The 24,603-nt window shown below is 45.5% G+C and overlaps 1 protein-coding gene across 1 annotated transcript in view; it reads right to left on the reverse strand.

Annotated features, from left to right (window-relative positions):
* Window positions 1–1,705: 1,705 nt before the first annotated feature.
* The window catches only part of LOC311237579 (store-operated calcium entry-associated regulatory factor-like), a 78,698-nt gene continuing 55,800 nt past the window's right edge, over window positions 1,706–24,603 (reverse strand). The window contains exon 7 of the mRNA XM_084338422.1: window positions 1,706–2,983. Coding sequence (XP_084194548.1) covers window positions 2,958–2,983 — 26 coding nt within the window. The 3' untranslated portion in view covers window positions 1,706–2,957. The remainder of the gene's footprint in view (window positions 2,984–24,603) is intronic.

The raw sequence follows: 24,603 nt of genomic DNA on the forward strand, positions 1-24,603 counted from the left end.
CACTCATTGAGACCGCCATCAAACTACAGAAGGATTCTGCCGTCACCGCTGGCAACAAGGATGTTGAGGGGGCGGGGGTTATGTTGTTAACCAATAATTTATATTTCCTCAATCTCCTCTGCCCAAAATCCCAGAAACTGCCACTCTGGCAGCTATTTTGGAAAACAAATTGAAAGTGGATTCTGGGAATTCTATTGGCTCGGAAGAAGATGTGTACGCACAGCCAGCAGATTCTATTGGCTCGTCGTTGGAGAAGGAAGGTGTGTATTCCCAACCGGTAGATAAAATATCACCTGCCAGAGCTCCTGCCACTCCCATTGGTCCCCACGCACATCGGTCATCACAGTGGCCAATCAGAACCCTTGTATGCCAACCCGGTGAACTGTGTCCATACAGAAGCAGCACCAGTGTACGTGGATCCGGCCAGGATTCTCTCTCACACCCCCTCCCCCTTCCTACCCTGCTCCTCCACAACCCCGTCTCCATGGCGACCACCCAGAACCAGTCTACTCTGAGGTGTACGACCAAGTGACTTCAGTCCCAATAAAAAACAACCCGGTTCAGAGCCACAGGAAGGACCGTTACACGACAAATTATCCCCCAGGAGCGGGAGGCGAACCCGGGATGCGTGAATATTTTAGGCAACCAACTTGTGTTCAGCGTTTCTCTGATTGGCCACTACGCCCATGTGACCGCGGCAGCGTGAGAGAGCTGCAGTGCGGAAATAGGCTGCATTCTATTGCCATTCTCTGCGACAAACTAACCTTAACCAACTCCGAAACAGCGCCTAAACTTAACCCTTCTAACCTTAACCAACTCCGAAACAATGCCTAACCTTAACCCTAACCTTAACCAACTCCGAAACAGCGCCTAACCTTAACCCTAACCTTAACCAACTCCAAAACAATGCCTAACCTTAACCCTAACCTTAACCAACTCCGAAACAATGCCTAAACTTAACCATAACCTTAACCAACTCCGAAAGAATATTGCCATGCTCTAAGACAAACTCTAACCTTAACCAACTCCGAAACAGTGCCTAAACTTAACCCTTCTAACCTTAACCAACTCCGAAACAGCGCCTAAACTTAACCCTTCTAACCTTAACCAACTCCTAAACAATGCCTAACCTTAACCCTAACCTTAACCAACTCCGAAACAATGCCTAAACTTAACCAACTCCGAAAGAATATTGCCATGCTCTAAGACAAACTCTAACCTTAACCAACTCCGAAACAATGCCTAAACTTCCGGCGAAAGAATGCACGATAAGATAAAAAAAAAAAAAAAAATGAAGGGAATCGAACTTGTCACCACCGCACCGCAGGATCCACAGCAAGGCGGCAAACCAGTTGAGCTAGTCGTCGATGTTAAAAGAGGGGGAATTACAGCTGCATAATGCGGGGGCATGGCTAGACGCAAGTTGGTTGCCTTTAATATTCACGCACCCGGGACGGCCGCGTAGGTGTGCAAGGCACTATGCGGTGCGCCACGAGGGCGCCCCGAAAATCCCTATCTTTTAAAGCGTGGCCCATTGACTACAAGGATGGATAAAATGGCTGGCACTGAAAGTGTTAAACAAGTCAAGAAGAAACATCACAATAAATCAAGAAAAAAAATCCACCATAAAATCCAAATATGCGACACTCCCAGACTTTCCCCAATGAAAAACCTAGCAATAAGAAAAAAAGCACCACAGGCGACGTGGAGGAGAGAAGTTTGTTTATTATTAGTTGTCTCAAATCAAATTTATTTGGAAGTCCCGACAACACACTTTAACACTTTGCATGCCACACCCGAGATTTCTCGGGTTTACCCCCCGCGGGTTGAATGCCCATCACAAGAATATTCGTTTTATTCGTTTTTTTTTTTTTTTTAGCGATCTGAAATCAGATTGCATCAAGCGAGCCTACCGTTGGAGATCCAGTCACCCCCGGGCGCTCAGATGTGAAAAAAGCGCCCCCTATCATCTCCCAGATGGTAAATCACCATTTTGGATTGGACTCAATGAAAATCTGGGGAAAAAAACCCTGCACTCCACATTTGACTTCTTACTCATGTAACCGGGGTCTACCAGCTTCACTCTGGAGCCTCGGAGCCGCGGGGAATATGTGTTTTACTGTATACACGATGGATCAATGAAATTAGCGATTTCTTCGAATGGCGATCAGGAATTGGAATAATCCATTTGGATACCATCTGATCTCAGGTAAGGAATCTATGTTATCAGTATTAGGATAATCAGACCCGTTTTCACGGATATATAAGCTTTTATGGGATTATGGTGATAGGCTGTTTGACTCTGCTCGCGGTCAGGAAATAGGAGAATCGATTTTAAACTGGCGGCACGAGCGTGCATGCGTACACATATACTATCGATCATCTAGCGTTTATTTGAAAACGATTCATAAATAGGCCGAAAAATTACAACGTTCTAGAATATTCCAGTAAAAGGCGAGTATCATATAATGTGTTGTTTTTTCCGTAAAAACAAGTGATTTTGAAAATGCTATCCAACGGAAATGAAGCGATAAAAAAACAATCTGCTACGACAATGTTGACTGGAAAATGAGTCTTTGATAAGCGACTGGCAGATTAGACACATAATAATTTAAAACATAGATTAGGCGATATCAACGTTAACATTGGAGTGGATGTGGGCATTCAAGGGGGTAAAAAGGAAAACACGGCTGGCTCTCAAAGTGTTAATGTCCACATGGGCCGGATACGTCTTCTTTAAACAAGTCAAGAAGAAACATAACAATAAGTCAAGAACAAAACAAGAACACCATAAGGTCCAACCAATTTAAAATAAATGCAAAATAAATGAATGAATGCAATACAATACAATAAACCTCAAGATGGGCTGTTCAAAGGGGAATCCCCTTTGTTTCCGCAGAGGAGGAGAGAGAGGAGGTGTCAGGAGGAGAGATGAGGTGTCTTCACCTCCCAGGATCCTATCGCCTCTTGGTACCACCGAAAGCTGAAACCACATAAAGAGTCTCATTTTAATTGAATTGCAGAATCAGAAAGGTATTTATTGCCAGGTAGTTTACACATAAGATAAATAATAATACGATAAAATTAGGGATGCCCCGATCACGTTTTTGCCACCGATCGTCTTATGAGCCATATCGGCCGATACACTGCCGATACCGATCGTATTTTTATTTTTTTTAAATCAAATTTTTTTATTTAAAATGTTCAACAACACAATATCAACATCAACAGTAACAACAATACTAATAATAATAATGACAAAACAATAAGAAATAATAAATACAGATCTAAACTTAACTAACAAATACAAAACGTTTTTAATTTTGTTATAGCAGCTGGCAGTATTATACTGTAGTAGGTCTAACACAGGCATTCTCAAAGTCCGGACTCTGGTCCAGATCCGGACTGAACCACAACTGTCTCTGGCCTCTGAGCAAATTATACTTTTCATATGTACTCAGAGCCACCTCAGGGGGTGTGCGAGCAGTGCGGTCGCACAGGGCCTCGCGGGAAGGGGGGCCTCACACAATTTTTTTTTTGCGAGGCCCCCCTTTCCCGCGAGGCCCTTTTTCATCACAGACCTAAAATCTAGTTTTGCTTATATGCTTATATATTTCACATTAGACACGTTTGTAGAATGTGTCTGACTTGTTCCTGGCTCTGCGGCTCTGCAGATACACTATTGGCTCTGCAGATACACTATTGGAGGCAGCTCTGAGGCTCTGCAGCAGAATTGGTTTCAATGAGGGGAGGGGTTACAGGTAAGGTAGAGTCTGACTATTTCGCGCGTGCAGCATTGGAGGTTATGCCAGCCAAGATGAAGAGGACATCGTACGGCAGATGGACTGAAGATGAAAGTTGTTGCATGTTAGACAGTTCAGTCAGGCTAGCCATCCCGGCTAAAGACAAGGACAGCTAGTTAGCTTTAGCTACGTTATAATATTGAGTGCTAACGTGTGGTTCAGTCGGGATATAGCCATGATGATGTCGGCTAGTAGCTAGCTTAGCTAAAGGCTAACTAGCGTTAGCTAACCTAGAGACAGCGTGTGCAGCATTGTTATGCCAAGATGAAGAGGATGGTCGTTTGGCAGATGAACTTCGTCAACTCCACGCGGTTGTCTCCATCCTCTTGGACGTTGTGAGTTTTTAATGCACTCTATTCTATTCCCGCCGTGGATATCTCTCTCTCTCTCTCTCTCTCTCTCTCTCTCTCTCTCTCTCTCGGGAGCCAAATGGGCCGACTAGCTGTTGTAGTACTAGTAGCTAAAGGTGTGTGGCCTGGTGTCAGCACCTGGTGCGAGGGAGGTGAGCTTGGTGTTTCATTATGAGAATATCTCCATGCTCAAGTCGGCTATAGTCCGCAAGGGACTTGTTGCCGGCACCGCTATGGTAAACACCACTCTGTAGTGGGACGTGTATTGCCTTGTTTTTCCCTTCTCTCTTCGTATGAGAAGAGGAAAACACAGCGGCTGTCTGAAGTGTTGGCCTGTATTGCTTTTCTCACGTTGTACAGTTTTTCAGTGGTAGCCGCATAGCTTGCTTCTGCGTTAGCTAGTGGTTAGCGATAGCCGGGTTGAGCTAACTGTTAGCCAGTTAGCTGTTTAACTACGACGTAGCTGCTCGTTTTCGCTCGCCTGGGAACGTTAGCTTGATGCTATCAGTTAGCCTAGAGTTAGCGGTTAGCTTGTGCTACGACCATTGACATTAGCCGTGAGAATAGCGGGCCCTGGCACTCTCTGACTACGACATCATCTTTGACAGAAGATGTAGTCGGGCCTGCACCATGACAAGGCACCGGCCATAGCTTCTTTTTGTCCCGTCAGCGAGAGGCCTTTCGTCAACGTGGAGACCTGTGTTGCGGCCTTTCGCCCTGCATTCCTTGGTGCAGGTAAGATGTCATGACATTACCCCACTCTTCCTTCCTTCCCCTCCCGAATGTTTTGTTAACACTTTGGCTGCCTAAGGTTAAATTCATGATATACCATAGATTGCCAGCGCTACTTGTCTATGGAGAAAGTCCCCTTCTTTGCAGGGCTATAACTTTTTAAATTCTATAGCTACATTGCCATTATTAGGGCCCATTCAAAGTCCTATATGTATTGTTCATTGTGTAGCAACGTTAAACTTTTTCATTCACATATTCATAGTAAAGTATGGTCTAATGTATAAGTATGTTTTCATCTCTTTCTGCAGCTTTCTCCAGAACGTGATATATAGCCCCAAATGCATTATATTGATGATGAAATACAGTTTGATGGCAATCAGCGCGATATAAAAAATTCCAACTAGACGTACTTCTAGAAGTTACTACACGTCATTTGATGTTGACCGGATGGGCGAGGGGGCGTTTATAATTCCGTGGGCAGCGTTATACCAATCATCAAATGTGGGTCAAATGTTGATAATAGCAGTTAGTATCGAAGACGGTAACGTTACACGCTGAAACTCACCCCAGTCTCTGCGCGCCGTTGGGCGATCATCGTAGAGTAGAAATCTTATCATTATGGGATATATTTTTACCCGGTCCATCTCCAGCTTGTATAATGGTATATACGTCCAAATCATGTTGTTTATCGAGTTATTGCCAATCGATCACTGTGTAGCGTGACGAGCCAGAGTCCCATGACCTATAGCGAGCGCCCGGAAGTACTACGGACGTCTAGCACAACCTCTATGGAACATCCTGTTTGGCGATTGCGCCGATCGGCCACCAGATGGCGCTCCTGAACCGCCAGAGAGCTCAGTGGGTCCTGCTGGTGGATCTCAGGCCAGCGGAGGGGACATATGAATCCGATCGCAGATTTTTGAAATATTGATATAAGGACGACGTAACGCGTCCTCCGGCAACTTTAGCATGGCCAGCAAAGACGTCTAAAGACGGTTCCCGGCACCCAAAGTGTTAATAACGATGTTTTTTTCCAGGCAAAACATATGTTACTTCACAACATTTGGAGATACGACATGTGCTGTGTGTGAATTGTCTTGGTTGTTTGTGTAGCTTGGGTAGCGTTGGCCAAAGCTGTGTGTGGCCTGGTGTCAGTACCTGGCTAGCCTATTTAGCTGATGTCGGCCATTGGCTCCTTGCTGCTTTGTTTTCTCTGGTATAGACCCTCTTCTCTTTGGATTTAAGTGTTGATCTTTGTCCTTTTGGATCTATGTATATTCATGTTGCCTTTGTGAAGTTATCTTTTCCTTCTGTTTTGTTCTTCCATTAAAAGTTGAATATCCTTTAGGGGCTCATCTTTGCTTATCTCTCTCATACATGCTCTCTCTCTAACACACACACGACACACAGACATGCTCTCTCTCTCTAACACACAAGCTCTCTCTCTCTCTCTTTCTAACACACACAGTCTGCCTATGGCAGCCTTTCTCGATGGCTAGGCTGTGCTCGCTGAGTCTGTACCTAGTCAAGGATCTTCAGTCACAGTGCTCAGGTATTCTGCCACTGTGTACTCTCTGTTTAGGGCCAAATAGCATTTCAATTTCTTTCCAATGTGTCTCTCTCTCTCTCTCTCTCTGTACACTGTATATTGACTGTAGAACGGGAGCTCTCTCTCGCTCTCTCTCTTGCTATATGTTGACTGTATCATGCCCAGCCTCGGGCAGCGCTATTATTTAAGAATATGTTGACTGTATGAAAAAAATTAATTATATATAGGGGGGGGGGGGGGGGGGGGGGGGGGGCGCTCGCGTTTAAATCTCGCACAGGGCCTCGCATTTCTCCCAGGCGGCCCTGTATGTACCGTTAGATTCTGATGGTTCAGCCAGTATCACTTCTTCATCTGTGTCTTCTTGTGTTATCATCTCTCCATCCACTGACCCTGCGTTGTGTTTATTTCGTCTTCTCATACTGGCTGATACAATCCTTATCATTCCCCGTTAATGCAATCCGCAACCATAATGATTCACCACCTTCGTAAGAATTCTACACTTGACAGCGTAATACCTTTCTCGGAAAAGCGTTGTTTATTCCATAAACAAAAGCCTCAGATCAGATGTTATCAGATTGTGTTGTCTCTGATGGAACACTAAAGTTCATTATTCTAATGATCTCCTGTTACCCCGCTCTGTGATCGTTGGGGCCTCGCTGTTATCCCAAAACCTTCTCTGTGGTCATGCCACGTCAGTCCTTTCCCCGCGAGGGGAGGGGGAGGGGGAATCGCTTCCAAGTCTCTAATCAAGCTTCTTCTCTTCTGTGTGGTTCGTATCTCAGTCTGCCCTTACCCGGAACCACTGTTAGATTTATATGATCTTCGTCATAGCAACGACGGCCTCGCCCCTCTTCTGGTTGCCATGTGACGTGCTGTCTTTGACAACTGCTAATAACCTTTAACACACATTAAAACGTCTGTTTCATTAATGTCAAACCTCCCCCCATCGCTCTGACCCAAACCTCCTGCTGCCTAGCTGTTATCAGTTTGTTTATGTGCCGATGGCGACCTCGGCATGCCCTGAGCTCTATCTCAGTCTGCTGCTGCAACCCCCTCTGCCTGCCAGTGCTATTAAGATCTATAGATCCGTCTCAGTAGACGCTCTTAAAGCTCATCTCTATATATCAGTTATAAACCAAATGTACATTGAAAAACACAGTTTTCTTTCATTATGTATTATCTGTATTATCTGCGAGACATCGCCACAAACGCAACGAGTAAAAATTCTCCGCTCTCTATGTCTGACTGCACTGTTTGTGTGTGTGTCTGTCAACTCTGCTTTGGTCCAATCACATTCCCCCACCCACAGTCTGCAAATCAGAGGTAGAGTAGGGCGGGTCTTCACAGCATGCTCGTTGTGCCTTTCAGTGACCAGCTGGGAGTGTAGCGGGGCTGAGAGAGTGTAGCGGGGCTGGGAGAGTAGCGGGGCTGAGAGAGTGTAGCGGGGCTGACAGAGTGTAGCGGGGCTGAGAGTGTAGCGGGGCTGAGAGAGTAGCGGGGCTGAGAGAGTAGCGGGGCTGAGAGTGTAGCGGGGCTGAGAGTGTAGCAGGGCTGAGAGAGTGTAGCGGGGCTGAGAGAGTGTAGCGGGGCTGAGAGTGTAGCGGGGCTGAGAGAGTGTAGCGGGGCTGAGAGAGTGTAGCGGGGCTGAGAGTGTAGCGGGGCTGAGAGAGTGTAGCGGGGCTGAGAGAGTGTAGCGGGGCTGAGAGAGTGTAGCGGGGCTGAGAGAGTGTAGCGGGGCTGAGAGTGTAGCAGGGCTGAGAGTGTAGCAGGGCTGAGAGTGTAGCAGGGCTGAGAGACTGTAGCGGGGCTGAGAGTGTAGCAGGGCTGAGAGACTGTAGCGGGGCTGAGAGAGTGTAGCGGGGCTGAGAGTGTAGCGGGGCTGAGAGACTGTAGCGGGGCTGAGAGACTGTAGCGGGGCTGAGAGAGTGTAGCGGGGCTGAGAGTGTAGCGGGGCTGAGAGACTGTAGCGGGGCTGAGAGACTGTAGCGGGGCTGAGAGAGTGTAGCGGGGCTGAGAGAGTGTAGCGGGGCTGAGAGTGTAGCGGGGCTGAGAGAGGGGCTGAGAGAGTGTAGCGGGGCTGAGAGAGTGTAGCGGGGCTGAGAGTGTAGCTGGGCTGAGAGTGTAGCTGGGCTGAGAGTGTAGCGGGGCTGAGAGTGTAGCGGGGCTGAGAGTGTAGCGGGCTGAGAGTGTAGCTGGGCTGAGAGTGTAGCGGGGCTGAGAGTGTAGCGGGGCTGAGAGTGTAGCGGGGCTGAGAGAGTGTAGCGGGGCTGAGAGAGTGTAGCGGGGCTGAGAGTGTAGCAGGGCTGAGAGAGTAGCGGGCTGAGAGTGTGTAGCGGGGCTGAGAGAGTGTAGCGGGGCTGAGAGTGTAGCTGGGCTGAGAGAGTAGCGGGGCTGAGAGAGTGTAGCGGGGCTGAGAGTGTAGCGGGGCTGAGAGTGTAGCAGGGCTGAGAGAGTGTAGTGGGGCTGAGAGAGTAGCGGGGCTGAGAGAGTGTAGCGGGGCTGAGAGTGTAGCAGGGCTGAGAGAGTGTAGTGGGGCTGAGAGAGTGTAGCAGGGCTGAGAGAGTGTAGTGGGGCTGAGAGAGTGTAGCGGGGCTGAGAGAGTGTAGCGGGGCTGAGAGTGTAGCAGGGCTGAGAGAGTGTAGCGGGGCTGAGAGTGTAGCGGGGCTGAGAGAGTGTAGCAGGGCTGAGAGAGTGTAGCGGGGCTGAGAGAGTAGCGGGGCTGAGAGAGTGTAGCAGGGCTGAGAGAGTAGCGGGGCTGAGAGTGTGTAGCGGGGCTGAGAGAGTACTCGTGTTGACTAAACTTAACTCATTGGGGGCCAAACACGTAATATTACGTGTTTCATCGCTAACGCTTGAGCGGCAAACGCGTAATAATACGTTTTTAGATCCTTTGATCTTTTTCCTTTGATCCACATTCTAAACGATCATCCGGATCACTCTAGCCGCCCCTGGCTCGTTTGGCTACATTGGAATTGCAATGCCGATCGAATCTTACCAGACAGAAAGGGATCAGTAGAGACAATGGCTGAACTGGACTATCAACACTCGCTCTGAGGGGGAGGAGCTCTTGCAGAGCAATCGCTAGCAGATCTGCTCGCCTCAAAACCTAGTTTCCCATAAACACGTGTAATAACATATAAACAAGTAATCGCGATCGCCGATGGGATCATTGGAATTATTCTTTCTGGAGTACCTTCTGGCTAAAGTAAGGACCCCCTATCTCTATTTTACCAAACCTGAAACATGTTTCTGTAACGATCACAGTGTCTTACTTTACCGGACATAAACCAAGCGTTTTGTAACGATCGCGTTTTCGGGGTACCCCCCCCCCTTGATGATCTTGTGAAGGCACATGTGTACATGGTATATACCTTTGATTTTGGAGTATTTGGGGGTTCAGGGGATCAACCAGAACGATTTGGGCTTATTGCATATAACGCGTTTTATTTCGCGATCTATGGAAAATGACTGGATTATTTCGGAAATGGCAGATGTTTAGCTTGTAATAAACTTCAAACTAGTGTGTAGAAACAAATTTTTTTTTACATGTTGGACTAGAAATAGTGTCTGTCAAATGAGCCATACTATTGTCTCCATAGCTATAATATACAATAGATCCGCAAAGATCTTGAAATATCGTGAAAATGGTCAAGAAAAGCTGGCGCTAGACAGTGAAGGATGGGGGAAGCTTGTGGCCGTCAATGAGTTAATGGCTGGTCGTCCAGCCCTATGAATTTCATGACTTTTCTTGTGATCGCCTAGTCTTCTGACTATCACGGTTATACGCACGGATGCTCTCTAAAGTGGTTAGGGTTAGGGTTACCTTACAAAACAAATATATATCTATGCAAAAAAATATATATATATTATGTAAAACATGAAAGAAATCAAATACAAATTTAAACACCCGTGAATTTCAAATCCCTTCCTCATCCCTGTACCTCGTGAACATCATTTCCTTATAATTCAGTTTGAAAAGTCTCATATTTGGACATTATCTGGTGATGGGCGCTGCTCTAGTCCTTCCTGTGCAGCTCTATATCTGGGCAGGGGGCAGGGCTCCAGACTAACTTTTTTCACCACCGTCCCAGAACCGTCCCGAAATACAATTTTAACCGTCCCAAAGTGAATGTAACCGTCCCAAAAATCAAATGTAGTTTCTTTACTTTGGTTTTGTTGTCTATAGTTGTTATTGCCATAAGAAACACCTTTCAGAGAAGGGGAGAATAAATTGATTTAGTCAAAAGGCTCCCATGGTGGAAAGATTTCACAAGAATAATTGTGTTTAACAAGGTGCTAGTATAGGGATATTTGGTCACGGTGCTGTTATAGTCAACCAATTGGAGCCATGTTGATTATTCCTTCCATAGGAAAATATATTTAAATGTATTTTATTTCGTTTAATTTTTTTTTGTTATTACAAATGTGTGTTTATGGTTGAAAATGTTAGAGATAAATAAAGATCAAATCAAGTTTAGCTTTAAACTACATGTCATTGCGTCCAGAGATTCCACCTTTGATAACTAAAGTAATGACACTTGACTAGTAATGAAACTGTAACGGTACACAAAATCCACGGTTCGGTACGTACCTCGGTTTTGAAGTCACGGTTCGGTATTTTTCCGGTACAGTGGTGGGGGGGGGGGGGGGGGCGATACCAGTGCATACATTAATCTTTTTTCTTTTTTTTAATTAAATTATTAAATTTTATTTTTTTTATACAGCTACTGTTTTATATATACTGTTTTTTAGTAATAACTAGAAAGTAATGGTATTTATTCAACAACAGGTGATTGATTATGATACTAATACAAATCTATACACAGAGTATGGGGCTGCAGCACTGCAGATATACCCTACTCCAACGATCCACACGGACATTACACGGTGTTGCACTCGTTACCAAGTGGCTCTGCAGATATACCCTACTCAGCTACAAGGCTCCGTTGGAGAGGATCTGTTGTGATTTTTTGCACAATAAATATTCAACGTTCTCTTTTGAGACTCCGCCTCAGACTCTTATCATTTGGCACTAAAAGCTAAACATTGTCACCGATATGGCTGTCCGCAACATGTCATTAATTGTGTACGCGAGGTGGTTCAGTGACGACGCTAACATGAGCTAGGTTAGCTAGCATGTAGCTGCAGATGGAAAGACTAACTTTACTGGTGAAAATGTGATTTACGTTGGAATACTCCTTTGCCAACTTGCTGTACTTTGCTTGCAGGTCTGCAGCCATTATTGCTGGATTATGAATAGTCCCAACTTTAGCCAAGGTAACGTTAAGCTAAAACTAGCTCTTCAGCTAATGCTAACACCAGCAATCGAACCCATCAGAGCTCCCCGTCACACTGCTCTGTCGGGAGGATGGCATTTAAGAAAGTATCTGCTGTTAAAATGACAAACGGCATTGACACTTTAATTCACGGTCGGTTAAACACACGTTTGTTTTATAATGCTCACAGCAGACTGCAGTGTTGTTGATAAATTACGTGGGGATTTAAGTTCCGCAAAAAAAGGTTCCGCACCGTTGCAATCGTACGGTGCACAGCGCGTACTGTACCGGAGGAGAGGTGGGTAGGAACTTGATGCTGGATGAGCGTATTGCTGCGTTGGGAGGCGGAGATAGTCATTGGATTTGGCAAATCACGCTACGTTTAGACTTCAGTGAACTTAGTCAGCACGAGACATTCACCATTTGACAGCAATATATGCGCGCACTGACAGTCGGCCAATTGACATTTCCTGTGAAAAAAAAATCCTCTCCGTCCCGGATGCGTCCCAGCAAAGATTTCCGTTCGTCCCAAATCAATATTTGATCGTCCCCAGGACGACGGGACATCGTTAGTCTCGAGCCCTGGCAGGTGGGAAGAAGACTTTGTGTTTCATCCATCCATATGGAAGCCGAGGTGGGCTTCCCACTCTCCAGGACATTTACAACAAGCGTTGCAGGGCCAAGGCTAAGAGAATAACCAAAGACTCTAGTCACCTAAACAACTGCCTCTTTGAACTGCTGCGGTCAGGCAAGCGCTACCGGAGCCTCATGGCCAGTACAGAGACTCAGGTCGCTTTCACACAGGGGCTGTTTGATCCGGACTATCGGACCAGAAGTCGATAGTCCGGTTTTTCGGGTTTGTGTGAATGCGCAGTCGAACTCGGTCCGCGGACCAAACACGCAAACTCGGTCCTCCAAAAAACATAGGTCTCGGTTCGCCTTCATCGGACCAAACGCGGACCAAACGTAGTCAGTCAGGCATCTTGGGTAGAAGGAACACAGCAGCTTATTATTATTATTATTAATACCGCGCGCAGCACACTGCATCTATCTATCTATATAACTGTGCAACTGTGCTAATTAGTCCAATCAGTCAGAGGCAAGGCTTGTGTTAAATACAGTTGCCTGTTCCACACATTTCTCTAAAACCTGAGCTGACTTCACTGTGTTCTTGCTGAGTAATGTAAGTTAGTACTCAATCCATTGTATATTTTGATAATTGTTTGTTCTCAATCAATCAGGCTCTCTTCACCCCATTGGGTTTGACTTGAGCAGCCTGTGCTAATTAGTCCAATCAGTCAGAGGCAAGGCTTGTGTTAAATACAGTTGCCTGTTCCACACATTTCTCTAAAACCTGAGCTGACTTCACTGTGTTCTTGCTGAGTAATGTAAGTTAGTACTCAATCCATTGTATATTTTGATAATTGTTTGTTCTCAATCAATCAGGCTCTCTTCACCCCATTGGGTTTGACTTGAGCAGCCTGTGCTAATTAGTCCAATCAGTCAGAGGCAAGGCTTGTGTTAAATACAGTTGCCTGTTCCACACATTTCTCTAAAACCTGAGCTGACTTCACTGTGTTCTTGCTGAGTAATGTAAGTTAGTACTCAATCCATTGTATATTTTGATAATTGTTTGTTCTCAATCAATCAGGCTCTCTTCACCCCATTGGGTTTGACTTGAGCAGCCTGTGCTAATTAGTCCAATCAGTCAGAGGCAAGGCTTGTGTTAAATACAGTTGCCTGTTCCACACATTTCTCTAAAACCTGAGCTGACTTCACTGTGTTCTTGCTGAGTAATGTAAGTTAGTACTCAATCCATTGTATATTTTGATAATTGTTTGTTCTCAATCAATCAGGCTCTCTTCACCCCATTGGGTTTGACTTGAGCAGCCTGTGCTAATTAGTCCAATCAGTCAGAGGCAAGGCTTGTGTTAAATACAGTTGCCTGTTCCACACATTTCTCTAAAACCTGAGCTGACTTCACTGTGTTCTTGCTGAGTAATGTAAGTTAGTACTCAATCCATTGTATATTTTGATAATTGTTTGTTCTCAATCAATCAGGCTCTCTTCACCCCATTGGGTTTGACTTGAGCAGCCTGTGCTAATTAGTCCAATCAGTCAGAGGCAAGGCTTGTGTTAAATACAGTTGCCTGTTCCACACATTTCTCTAAAACCTGAGCTGACTTCACTGTGTTCTTGCTGAGTAATGTAAGTTAGTACTCAATCCATTGTATATTTTGATAATTGTTTGTTCTCAATCAATCAGGCTCTCTTCACCCCATTGGGTTTGACTTGAGCAGCCTGTGCTAATTAGTCCAATCAGTCAGAGGCAAGGCTTGTGTTAAATACAGTTGCCTGTTCCACACATTTCTCTAAAACCTGAGCTGACTTCACTGTGTTCTTGCTGAGTAATGTAAGTTAGTACTCAATCCATTGTATATTTTGATAATTGTTTGTTCTCAATCAATCAGGCTCTCTTCACCCCATTGGGTTTGACTTGAGCAGCCTGTGCTAATTAGTCCAATCAGTCAGAGGCAAGGCTTGTGTTAAATACAGTTGCCTGTTCCACACATTTCTCTAAAACCTGAGCTGACTTCACTGTGTTCTTGCTGAGTAATGTAAGTTAGTACTCAATCCATTGTATATTTTGATAATTGTTTGTTCTCAATCAATCAGGCTCTCTTCACCCCATTGGGTTTGACTTGAGCAGCCTGTGCTAATTAGTCCAATCAGTCAGAGGCAAGGCTTGTGTTAAATACAGTTGCCTGTTCCACACATTTCTCTAAAACCTGAGCTGACTTCACTGTGTTCTTGCTGAGTAATGTAAGTTAGTACTCAATCCATTGTATATTTTGATAATTGTTTGTTCTCAATCAATCAGGCTCTCTTCACCCCATTGGGTTTGACTTGAGCAGCCTGTGCTAATTAGTCCAATCAGTCAGAGGCAAGGCTTGTGTTAAATACAGTTGCCTGTTCCACACATTTCTCTAAAACCTGAGCTGACTTCACTGTGTTCTTGCTGAGTAATGTAAGTTAGTACTCAATCCATTGTATATTTTGATAATTGTTTGTTCTCAATCAATCAGGCTCTCTTCACCCCATTGGGTTTGACTTGAGCAGCCTGTGCTAATTAGTCCAATCAGTCAGAGACTAGCCCCCTACAGGTGTGGGACAATATTCAATAGGGATTTAAGTGTAGTCTATCCAAGCGCCAGCAGAGCGCCGGCGACCGACTAAGACAGACAAAGACTTGGAGTTTTCCTGCTGGAGTTATCCGAGGAGGCAACCGAGTGCATCAGAGTATCTACTGCCCCTCACCTGCCCTCCTCTAGCAGGCCACTCCTTTGTACCTGCATTTTCTGGTCTTGCCTTGTTAGCTTGTCAACTTACTCGACCCACTGGTTTTAGCTCCTTAGCTAAACCTTCAATCGGCTTCATACACATAGCCTTTAGCAGTTGATCCATAGTACTTCGTATCTTTATTTGTTCCTGCTCTACCTGGTGTAAGCTTGGCTATGTGTTCTGTCTGTCCTGTCTGTCCCTCTCTCCTAGAAAGGTTAACTCTGTTAGAGAGTCGTGTCCTTGAACTTGAGTCAGGAAAACAGTTAGCTTTAGACGTCTCGGACACTATAGGCTTTTCTGAGGAGCCTCTAGCGAGGTCTTCTCGTCTGGAGAGTCCCAGACATAGTGCTCAGGACAAGGCCTTTGCGCCCATTACGGAGCGGCAGTGTAACCGCTCGGCCTCGGCCTCAACAGCACCTGCTCCGCAACATGATTTTACATGTGTTGCGGGTTCCGGTCCCAGTACGCAGCGGCTTCCACCGCAACCCCGTCTTCCCGTCCTTGTGATTGGCGACTCCATCACCCGGCATATTATGCTAGATAAGCCAGCCGAGATCAAATGTTATGGGGGAGCCAGAGCTACCGACATTGAAGCCAACCTGAGATTTCTGGCGAATAGCATAGTCAAGGCAAAAAGTAACCCACATATCCCACCCACTGAAGATAAATTCGACCATATTGTTATACACGTCGGAAATAATGACTGTAGGATGAAAGTCTCTGAGGTCACAAAGATCAACATAGTTAGGCTTTCTGACCTCGCCAGAAAGATGAGTCGGCATCGAGTAATCTTCTCTGGCCCCCTGCCTGTAAACCGGCATGATGATGAGTTCGTGAGTAGGACAGCTTCTCTACACCGATGGCTGGAAAAATACTGTAAAGAACAGGGCTTAGGGTTCATGGATAATTGGTCCTCTTTCTGGGGGCACCCTGGCTTGCTGAGAAAGGACGGCGTGCATCCTAACATGCAAGGCGCCTCTCTCTTATCTCGCAATATAGACAAGATTATAGCTTCGGGCTGACAGCCACCCCACAAGCATGCCAGGGTGCAGGCTCTTAGCGAGCCTGCTAGTCATGCTAAACTGATGGACCCTGCCAATCCTTATACCTTTCTTGCTCGGCCCCTCCTCCACCAGGCTCCCCACTCCTCTCTTTCTATCTCTACCCCTAAACCCGTATACCCAATCAAAACTAGAATATCCCGTTACGCTCCGCTTTACCCAGCTCGTCCTTGTGCGATAAACCATGCCAACTTAATTGCGATTAAACCTACCCGCATGGCTGAAAACCGCGCTGCTAACTATACAGAGTGTGTGAAGGTTGGCCTTATCAACATCCGCTCTCTGCCAACCAAAGCTCTTTTGGTAAATGAACTGATAACAGACCATAGTCTCGACCTATTGGGCCTCACTGAGACATGGCTTAAACCTAATGACTTTCTGCCCTTAAACGAGGCCTCACCCCCTAATTTTAGTAGCTCCCACATCGCACACACCTCCAAGAAAGGAGGCGGAGTTGCTCTAATTTATGACTCTAAGCACAACTTTACATCCGACGCAAACTGTAAGTTTTCCTCGTTTGAGGTGCTCCTGTTGCATCCCTCTCCACCCAACAGAAAGTGTGGCGGTCTGATTCCTACCTCCACTGCATCCTTTGTAATGGCTGTCCTATACCGCCCCCCAGGCCCTTACACCCTCTTCCTAGATGAATTTTCAACTTTCATCTCTGAGCTTGTTATGCGCTCAGATAACATATTAATTGTTGGTGATTTTAACATTCATTCCAATAAAACTCTAGATCCCCTAAATAAGGCTTTTACCGACATCATTGACTCTGTCGGTCTCATTCAAATCGTTGACCAACCCACTCAGTGGTGGGAACACCCTTGACCTAGTCCTAGCCCGCGGTCTCACTGTGTCAAATTTGACCGTCTCCCCCTATGTTCCTGCTCTCTCAGACCACTACCTCATCAAATTTCAAATTGATCTGACGGTTTCTCGCCCAGACAGTGTAGAATCCTACATGAGCCGTCGTATTAACGCCTCAACTGTCCCAATTCTAGTTAACTGCCTACCAGACACCCTCTCTCCCTTCCTCTCTTACTCTGGCCCCCTTGATCTCTTTACAGACAAACTTAATGCCGCCCTTCGTAGCACGCTCGACATTGTCGCTCCCCTTAAACCTAAAATTAAACGTGCTCCGCAAAAACTAACTCCCTGGTTTACGGAGGAAACGCGCTCCTTTAAAAAGGCTTGTCGCAAACTTGAACATAAATGGCGTTCGACCAAACTCGAAGTATTCCGCCTCGCCTGGAATGATAGTTTACGTAACTACAAAAAGGCACTCTCACTTGCCAAAACCTCTTATTTTTCCAGGCTCATAAATGAAAACAAAAACAACTCAAAGTTTCTGTTTGACACAGTTGCAAAACTTACGCAGAAACAACCAAGTGCCCTAAACCATGCGTTCTCGGCTAACGAATTCATGACATTTTTTACCAAGAAAATTGACCTCATTAGAGATGAAATTGTTGCTTTACTCAACAATCAGAGTCCCTCCCAACCTTTGACGGGCATTCCCCCTGACTTTGATTCCAGTCATACGCTATGCTGCCTTGAAAACGTCTCACTTAGTGCCCTCTCTAAACTGGTTGGCGCGGCTAAACCTTCAACCTGTCTGTTTGACCCTCTCAAGCAACTCTCATCAAAAAACTCTTCCCAACTCTAGGCCCTGCCCTACTCAATATCTTCAACACCTCTTTGTCTACTGGCGTGGTGCCCCTGGCCTTTAAATCAGCAGTCATTAAACCACTACTTAAAAAACCGAACCTCGACCCTCTAATCTTGAAAAATTACAGACCTATCTCCAATCTTACATTCCTATCCAAAGTGTTAGAACGGATCGTCGCAACGCAACTTACTGACCATTTATCAAACAATAATCTTAATGAATCATTTCAATCTGGCTTTAGAGCCTTACACTCCACCGAAACGGCGGTTACCAAAGTCACAAATGACTTACTGCTCTCTCTTGACTCAAACCTCACTTCTGTGCTCTTATTGCTTGATCTCAGTGCAGCCTTTGACACTATCGATCACACGATTCTTCTAGGTCGGCTTGAGAATCATGTTGGCATTCGGGGTCTCGCACTAGCTTGGTTTAAATCCTATTTAACTGATAGAACACACTGCGTGGTCTATAATGATTTAACATCTGAGACCCTCCCAGTGCAATGTGGTGTCCCACAAGGCTCTGTCCTGGGCCCTTTGCTATTTTCGATTTACATGCTACCCCTCGGCGATATCATACGCAAATTTGGCATAAACTTTCATTTTTACGCTGATGACACCCAATTATATATACCTATTAAGCCAAACGATTCCTCCCAACTACAAAACCTTGAGGCCTGCTTGCTTGCCGTCAAAAAATGGATGTCGCAAAACTTTCTACTCCTTAATGCAGATAAAACTGAGATGTTAATTGTTGGCCCCCCAAACCACAGAGGCCTGTTTCAGGACATCTCCCTCAACTTTGATACCCGTCATGTATCCCAGAGCTCCACCATAAAAAACCTCTGAGTAATTTTTTATTCCTCCCTCTCATTTAATGCACATATAAAAAATTTCACCAATTGCATTCTTCCATCTTCGTAATATCGCAAAAATACGCCCCATTTTAACTCTGGCTGATGCTGAAACCCTGATTCATGCTTTTGTCTCATCACGTCTGGACTACTGTAATGCACTTTTTTCAGGCCTACCTAATTCAAGCATCAAAAATCTTCAACTCGTGCAAAATGCGGCTGCACGGATACTAACTAGAACTAGAAAATTTGATCACATCACACCAGTTTTGTCCGCCCTACACTGGCTTCCTATCCAAGCCCGTTCTGACTTTAAAGTGCTACTCCTCACCTACAAAATTTTAAATGGGCTTGCACCGCTCTATCTATCCGATCTCATCTCCCGATACTCGCCCGCTCGTGCTCTGCGCTCACAAAATGCGGGGCTTCTATCGACCCCTAGGGTTAAAAAGAAATCCGCCGGTCACAGAGCCTTTGTCTACCGCGCTCCCTACCTGTGGAACAAATTACCTGCCGTCATCAGGGGCGCCTGCTCTGTCGAAGCTTTTAAATCCCTGCTTAAGACTCATCTTTTCTCTCTCTCCTTCAACCTACCCTGATCTCACCTGGTCGGGGACTGACCTTTAGATTAATCTGTGTAGTTTAGTTATGGTACAGGGTACTACATGGTACCACTGGGTAGTTTACTACAGGGTAGTTTAGTTAGGGTACAGGGTACTACATGGTACTACATGGTACTACATGGTACTACATGGCACTACAGGGTACTACATGGCTCTACATGGCTCTACATGGCACTACATGGCACTACAGGGTACCACAGGGCACTACAGGGTACTACATGACACTACAGGGTACTACAGGGTACTACATGGCACTACAGGGTACTACATGGCACTACGGGGTACTACATGGTACTACATGGCACTACAGGGTAATACATGTCTGCTCCTTTGCAGCACCACAAACATGGGAACTCTCTAACTCTTCCCCCCCCTCTCCCCCCCCCCCCCCCTTCCCCCCCCTTCTCTCTGAGTGCCCGTCTCCTGGCGCTGACTAAGGTGATGGATGCCTCGGGGTCTTGGCCAAGATTGTAGTGACTGCTCTACATGCACCTCCGAGGCCTTGGATCAGTTATTCACCGCCGTCTGTCCGTGGTCCTGTCAACTGATTAACAGTATTAACAGACTGTTAACAGATTAACAGTCAACACGGTTTCATTGCTGGGTTAAGTACTTCTATTCTATTCACATAATACGCCTACTTCATATATCTACTCCATTCACATATATGCCTACCACTTGTATCTATTGCTATGTCCGCCTACTACAATCTCATGAGCTGTCTAACGCCTGTCCCGTCTCCCTGTCTCCCTATGACTTGCTGTCCTGGAGTGTTGACCGGAGTGTTGGACGTCCCGTGACGAAGGCCGGGAGGTTGCGACCCCCTCTGCGTGCCCCCCTGTCTCCGGAGGTCTCGTAGTGGTGACCGGAGTGCCGGATGTCCCGCGATGATGTCGGGGAGTTCGCGACCCTCTCTGCAGGCCCCTATCTCCCTGTCTCCGGCTGTCCCTGAGCAACGACCGGAGTGTTCAATGTCCCTTGACTAAGACGGGGTGGACATGACCCTCTTTGCGCCGCCCCTGTGCCTCAAATAGATTCGCTATCAGCTCTATCTTTCAAAATGTTCAGTTGCTATCGCTATTAGCTCTATCTTTAATTTTTCAAAATGTACAGTTGCTATTGCATGCACTCATCTGTGTTCCACTACACACATGAGTGCATGCTTACCAACTGTCCGTCTGCAACACTACTATCACCAACATCTAAGAAGGGAGATCCCCCCTTGAATGGCCCTTCTAAGGTTTCTCTCCTCCACACTGCCTGTGGAGCTTTTTTCCCTATTGTTAGGTTTTAGTGAGTTTTTCCTTACCTTCGCGTGGGGTATGTCTGGGAGTGCTTGCATTCTTTCATTTATTTGCATTCATCTAAAAATGTTTGGACCTTGTTCTGTTCTTGACTTATTGTTATGTTTTCTTCTTGACTTGTTTAAAGAAGATCTGTACGGCCCATGGGGACATTAACGTGTGTTGTCGGGCCCTATAAATAAATTTGATTTGATTTGAATTTGATTTGAATAAGAAAAAAAACACGGCTTATTATTACCGTGGCGCGCGGCATTACAAGCACACTGTGTAAACATGTCTTGTGGACAGACTTGGGTGATCCGCTGATCTGGAGTCAGACATGACTCGCAGTCCACACACACGCGCGCGCGCACACACACGGGCTCGCAGCCACACACACATTTCCACTCTATCAATGCCACGCCTCTGCTACTATCACTGCTACGCAGTTTGTGTATTTCCGCATTTCACTTCCTGAAGGGGAGGGATTTCCACTCTCCATTGTGTCCAATAGACGAGCGACCTTTTCGACCGCGTGACATTGTTCATAAAGTTTGGTGCGCCTGACAAATTTACTGTGTGAATGCAGACGAACCAAATGATGAATGCAACAATGTTGCAACTTCACTACCAGAACCGCACCGAGTCCACCAAAACTATATGTGAAAGCACCCTCAGAAGGAGCTTTCTATCCCCAGGCAAGCGCTACCGGAGTCTCATGGCCGGTACAGAGCGACTCAGAAGGAGCTTCTATCCCCAGGCAAGCACTACCGGAGTCTCATGGCCGGTACAGAGAGACTCAGAAGGAGCTTCTATCCCCAGGCAAGCGCTACCGGAGTCTCATGGCCGGTACAGAGAGACTCAGAAGGAGCTTCTATCCCCAGGCAAGCGCTACCGGAGTCTCATGGCCGGTACAGAGAGACTCAGAAGGAGATTCTATCCCCAGGCCATCAGGATGCTCAATGACTCCATGTAACAACCCATCATCTACACTCATTGCATACACATCCACATGCACACACTCACTTTTAAACGACACTTTAACACTACATTATATTTATCTATTATTAAAGAGATTTGCACTACATTCATACCTCATTTGCACCTTACCTCAAAGTTTTGTACCTCATTTTCTGCATTGTACCTCACTGTTTACAAATTTGTACTGTATATTGTATATATGTATATTCCTCTTTACTTACTTTTTACTTACTTTTGCACACTCTCAGGGGCTCATACAGAACCAAGCATTTCACTGTAAAGTACGTGTATTTTATTGTGATAATTAATAAACAAACTTGATACAGAGACAGATTAATCTGGTGGGCCCGCTACATAGATGATGTGATATTATGGTGGAATGGAACAGAGGAGGAGTTGGTGTCATCTCATAGGTATCTGAACAGCACAAATAGCAATGTGGAACCGTTTTTAGAATACGATAGAAATAAAATCAACTTCCTAGACCTTACAATCAGTAAAGATGCTAGGGGCTATTTACACACTTCTATCTATCATAAAGACACAAACAAAAACACCATACTCCATGCTAAGAGTTTCCAACCAGATAGTCTGATTGAGAATTCCAAAGGCTCCGTAGGATTTGTGACAATGACAGGGATTTTGAAACTCAGAGCAGAGAGATGTATACCAGCGTAACGACTCCCCTAAGATCCAGCTCTCTCTAAGGCCAGCACCCTAGAACGCCAATCACTTCTAACTAGGAAGCCCACCACTAGCCCTAAGAAGGACCAGGTGTACTTCTGCACTAGATACAGGACAGAGGCTCCCGCTATACGCAACATTATCAAACGGAACTGGGACATCATCAAGTGTGATGAAACTCTGAAAGAAGTATTTCCAGAGCCCCCTGTGTGTTCCTTCAGGAGAGCTCCTACTCTAGGGGACAGACTAGTACACAGCCTCTTACCAGCTGAGGAAAGAACCACATGCAGGGCTGTACAGTGCGACATATATATCGCACGTGCTACAGCTACAGCGGTCTGTGCGATGGATGGATTTACTTCAATAGCACTGGTGCGATAGGGATTCGGTTCATATAGATACTCTTATTTTGAAAATCCTGTAGCGGGTCTCATTTCTGCCCACGCGCAGCTCCAGCTAGGCTCCGAAAGCTAGCAACGTTCAGGTGCATATGATACTCTTATTTTGAAAAAACTCTTGTGACAACTCGACGAGTCATATCCGCCCTATCCGTGCTTCTGCAAGCAGAGCAGCGCGTTGGTCGGTTGGTGCGCACTGCTGCGTTAACACAGCAGTGCGCCTACACGTCCCGAAATAAGTCTGTGGTGTTTTTTTTCTCTCGCAACGGGTCAAATGCATCTACATGCTTTGCACCGTCGCCATTCCTTTATGCGCACATCGCCCGTCGCCATTCCTTTATGCGCACATGTAATGTACCATTACAATCACTACAACGTTAGCAAGCTAACAAGCTAATCCTGATCAGAGGCAGAGGCGCAGAGCCAGCAGACACAGTGTGGACTGGGGAAAGGGAAATGGGGGGGCACTCTCTCCCCTTCCCTGTGTGTGTGTGTGCGTGCGTGCGTTTGGAAAGACGATGAAGTCACTAGTCAGGACTCAGGACAGGAGTATATTATAGTAAACTGAGGATGGACAGATAATGTTGATATTCAAATATAAACAAGTTTCGAGAGGAGTGGAAGTTTGAAGACAGACTAGACTACAATATGATGCGGGGGTGGTGAGTTGAAACAGTGTGTATGAATGAATGAAAACTTTATTTAACAGATTGCAGAATGGGTACAGTACGGCTCAATACACACAATTGTTAAGGGGATGCAGACCAGAGAAAGACGTTTGTCTTGTTTACATCAGGGTCCCCCATTGTGTGTGTGTGTGTGTGTCCCAACCGACCCCACTTCTATCTTTCAATAAATTATTTGCATTTAAAACTATTAACGCTGACTCATTCCTTCAGTCCACTCAAAATTATGCTAATATTCCTTATGTTGTTTATGATATTAATTGAAAATAGCATATGAGAGTATCATAGTAATAATAACACATGGCGATATACTAAATGACAGCCAAACATGGCACTGCAACTAAATAACACAAATACAATAGGCACATTTGTGACTGTTACAAATATAACACGTTTTATACTTGTGCTACAAGATTTTGGCCTGTGCTACAAAACTATCAACCTCTGTAGCACCAGTGCTATGTGCAAAAAAAGTTAACGTACAGCCCTGACATGGCTGCCTAAAGTCCCTAATGGAACGTTTCAGTGTGGCCACTGTAAGCAGTGTGACACTGTGGTGAACTGTAAGGGCTTCACCCATCCCAGAACACAGCAGGTATACACAACGAGACATTTTATAAACTGTAAAACTACCCATGTTATTTATATACTGTGTTGTTCTCCATGTGATGCTTTCTATGTTGGCCGCACCAAACGGCACTTAGTGAGCATAGATATGCAGCTAAGGTTCAAAACTGTGTCTCTGCTATGGTCAAACATTATATGGATAAACATGCTGACAGTTCCATTTCTTTTACAAGCTCTAGGAATTGACCATGCCCCCCTCACTCCTTGAAGAGGGGATAGAGAGAGAGAGCATTGAATCAACTAGAGCAGGGGTGGCCAACCCGCGGCTCGCGAGCCGCATGCGGTTCTTTGCCCGTCTATGTGCGGCTCTTCCATCCATAAAATGTATTTTTTTTTTTATGTGACTCATTCCTATCTTTGACTGAATAACACCATGCTAAAATTGACCAGACCTGAAAAATCGAAGCAAATGAATAAAGGGAAGATGATTAAACAGAAGGTTTTGTATACAGTACTGAATTCTGCCATCTTTTTTATAATGTAAATTTAAAAAAAAAATACCATTTTTCATCGTATTGCAACACAGTTTTTTGCAAGACTTTCACAGAAAGGTAGATAAACTAACTGCGTTCTGTTTTATGGCAATACCGTTCAGGTTTGTGGGAGATAATCCCAAAAAATAAGAGAAATAAAAAAGTTCATCCAGAAGTCAGATGATTGACAGGGGCTGGTGTGAGCTGGGTAGG

This window comes from Notolepis coatsorum (genome assembly GCF_963971535.1).
Source record: "Notolepis coatsorum genome assembly, contig: SUPER_11_unloc_1, whole genome shotgun sequence".
NCBI classification, from domain to species: domain Eukaryota; kingdom Metazoa; phylum Chordata; class Actinopteri; order Aulopiformes; family Paralepididae; genus Notolepis; species Notolepis coatsorum.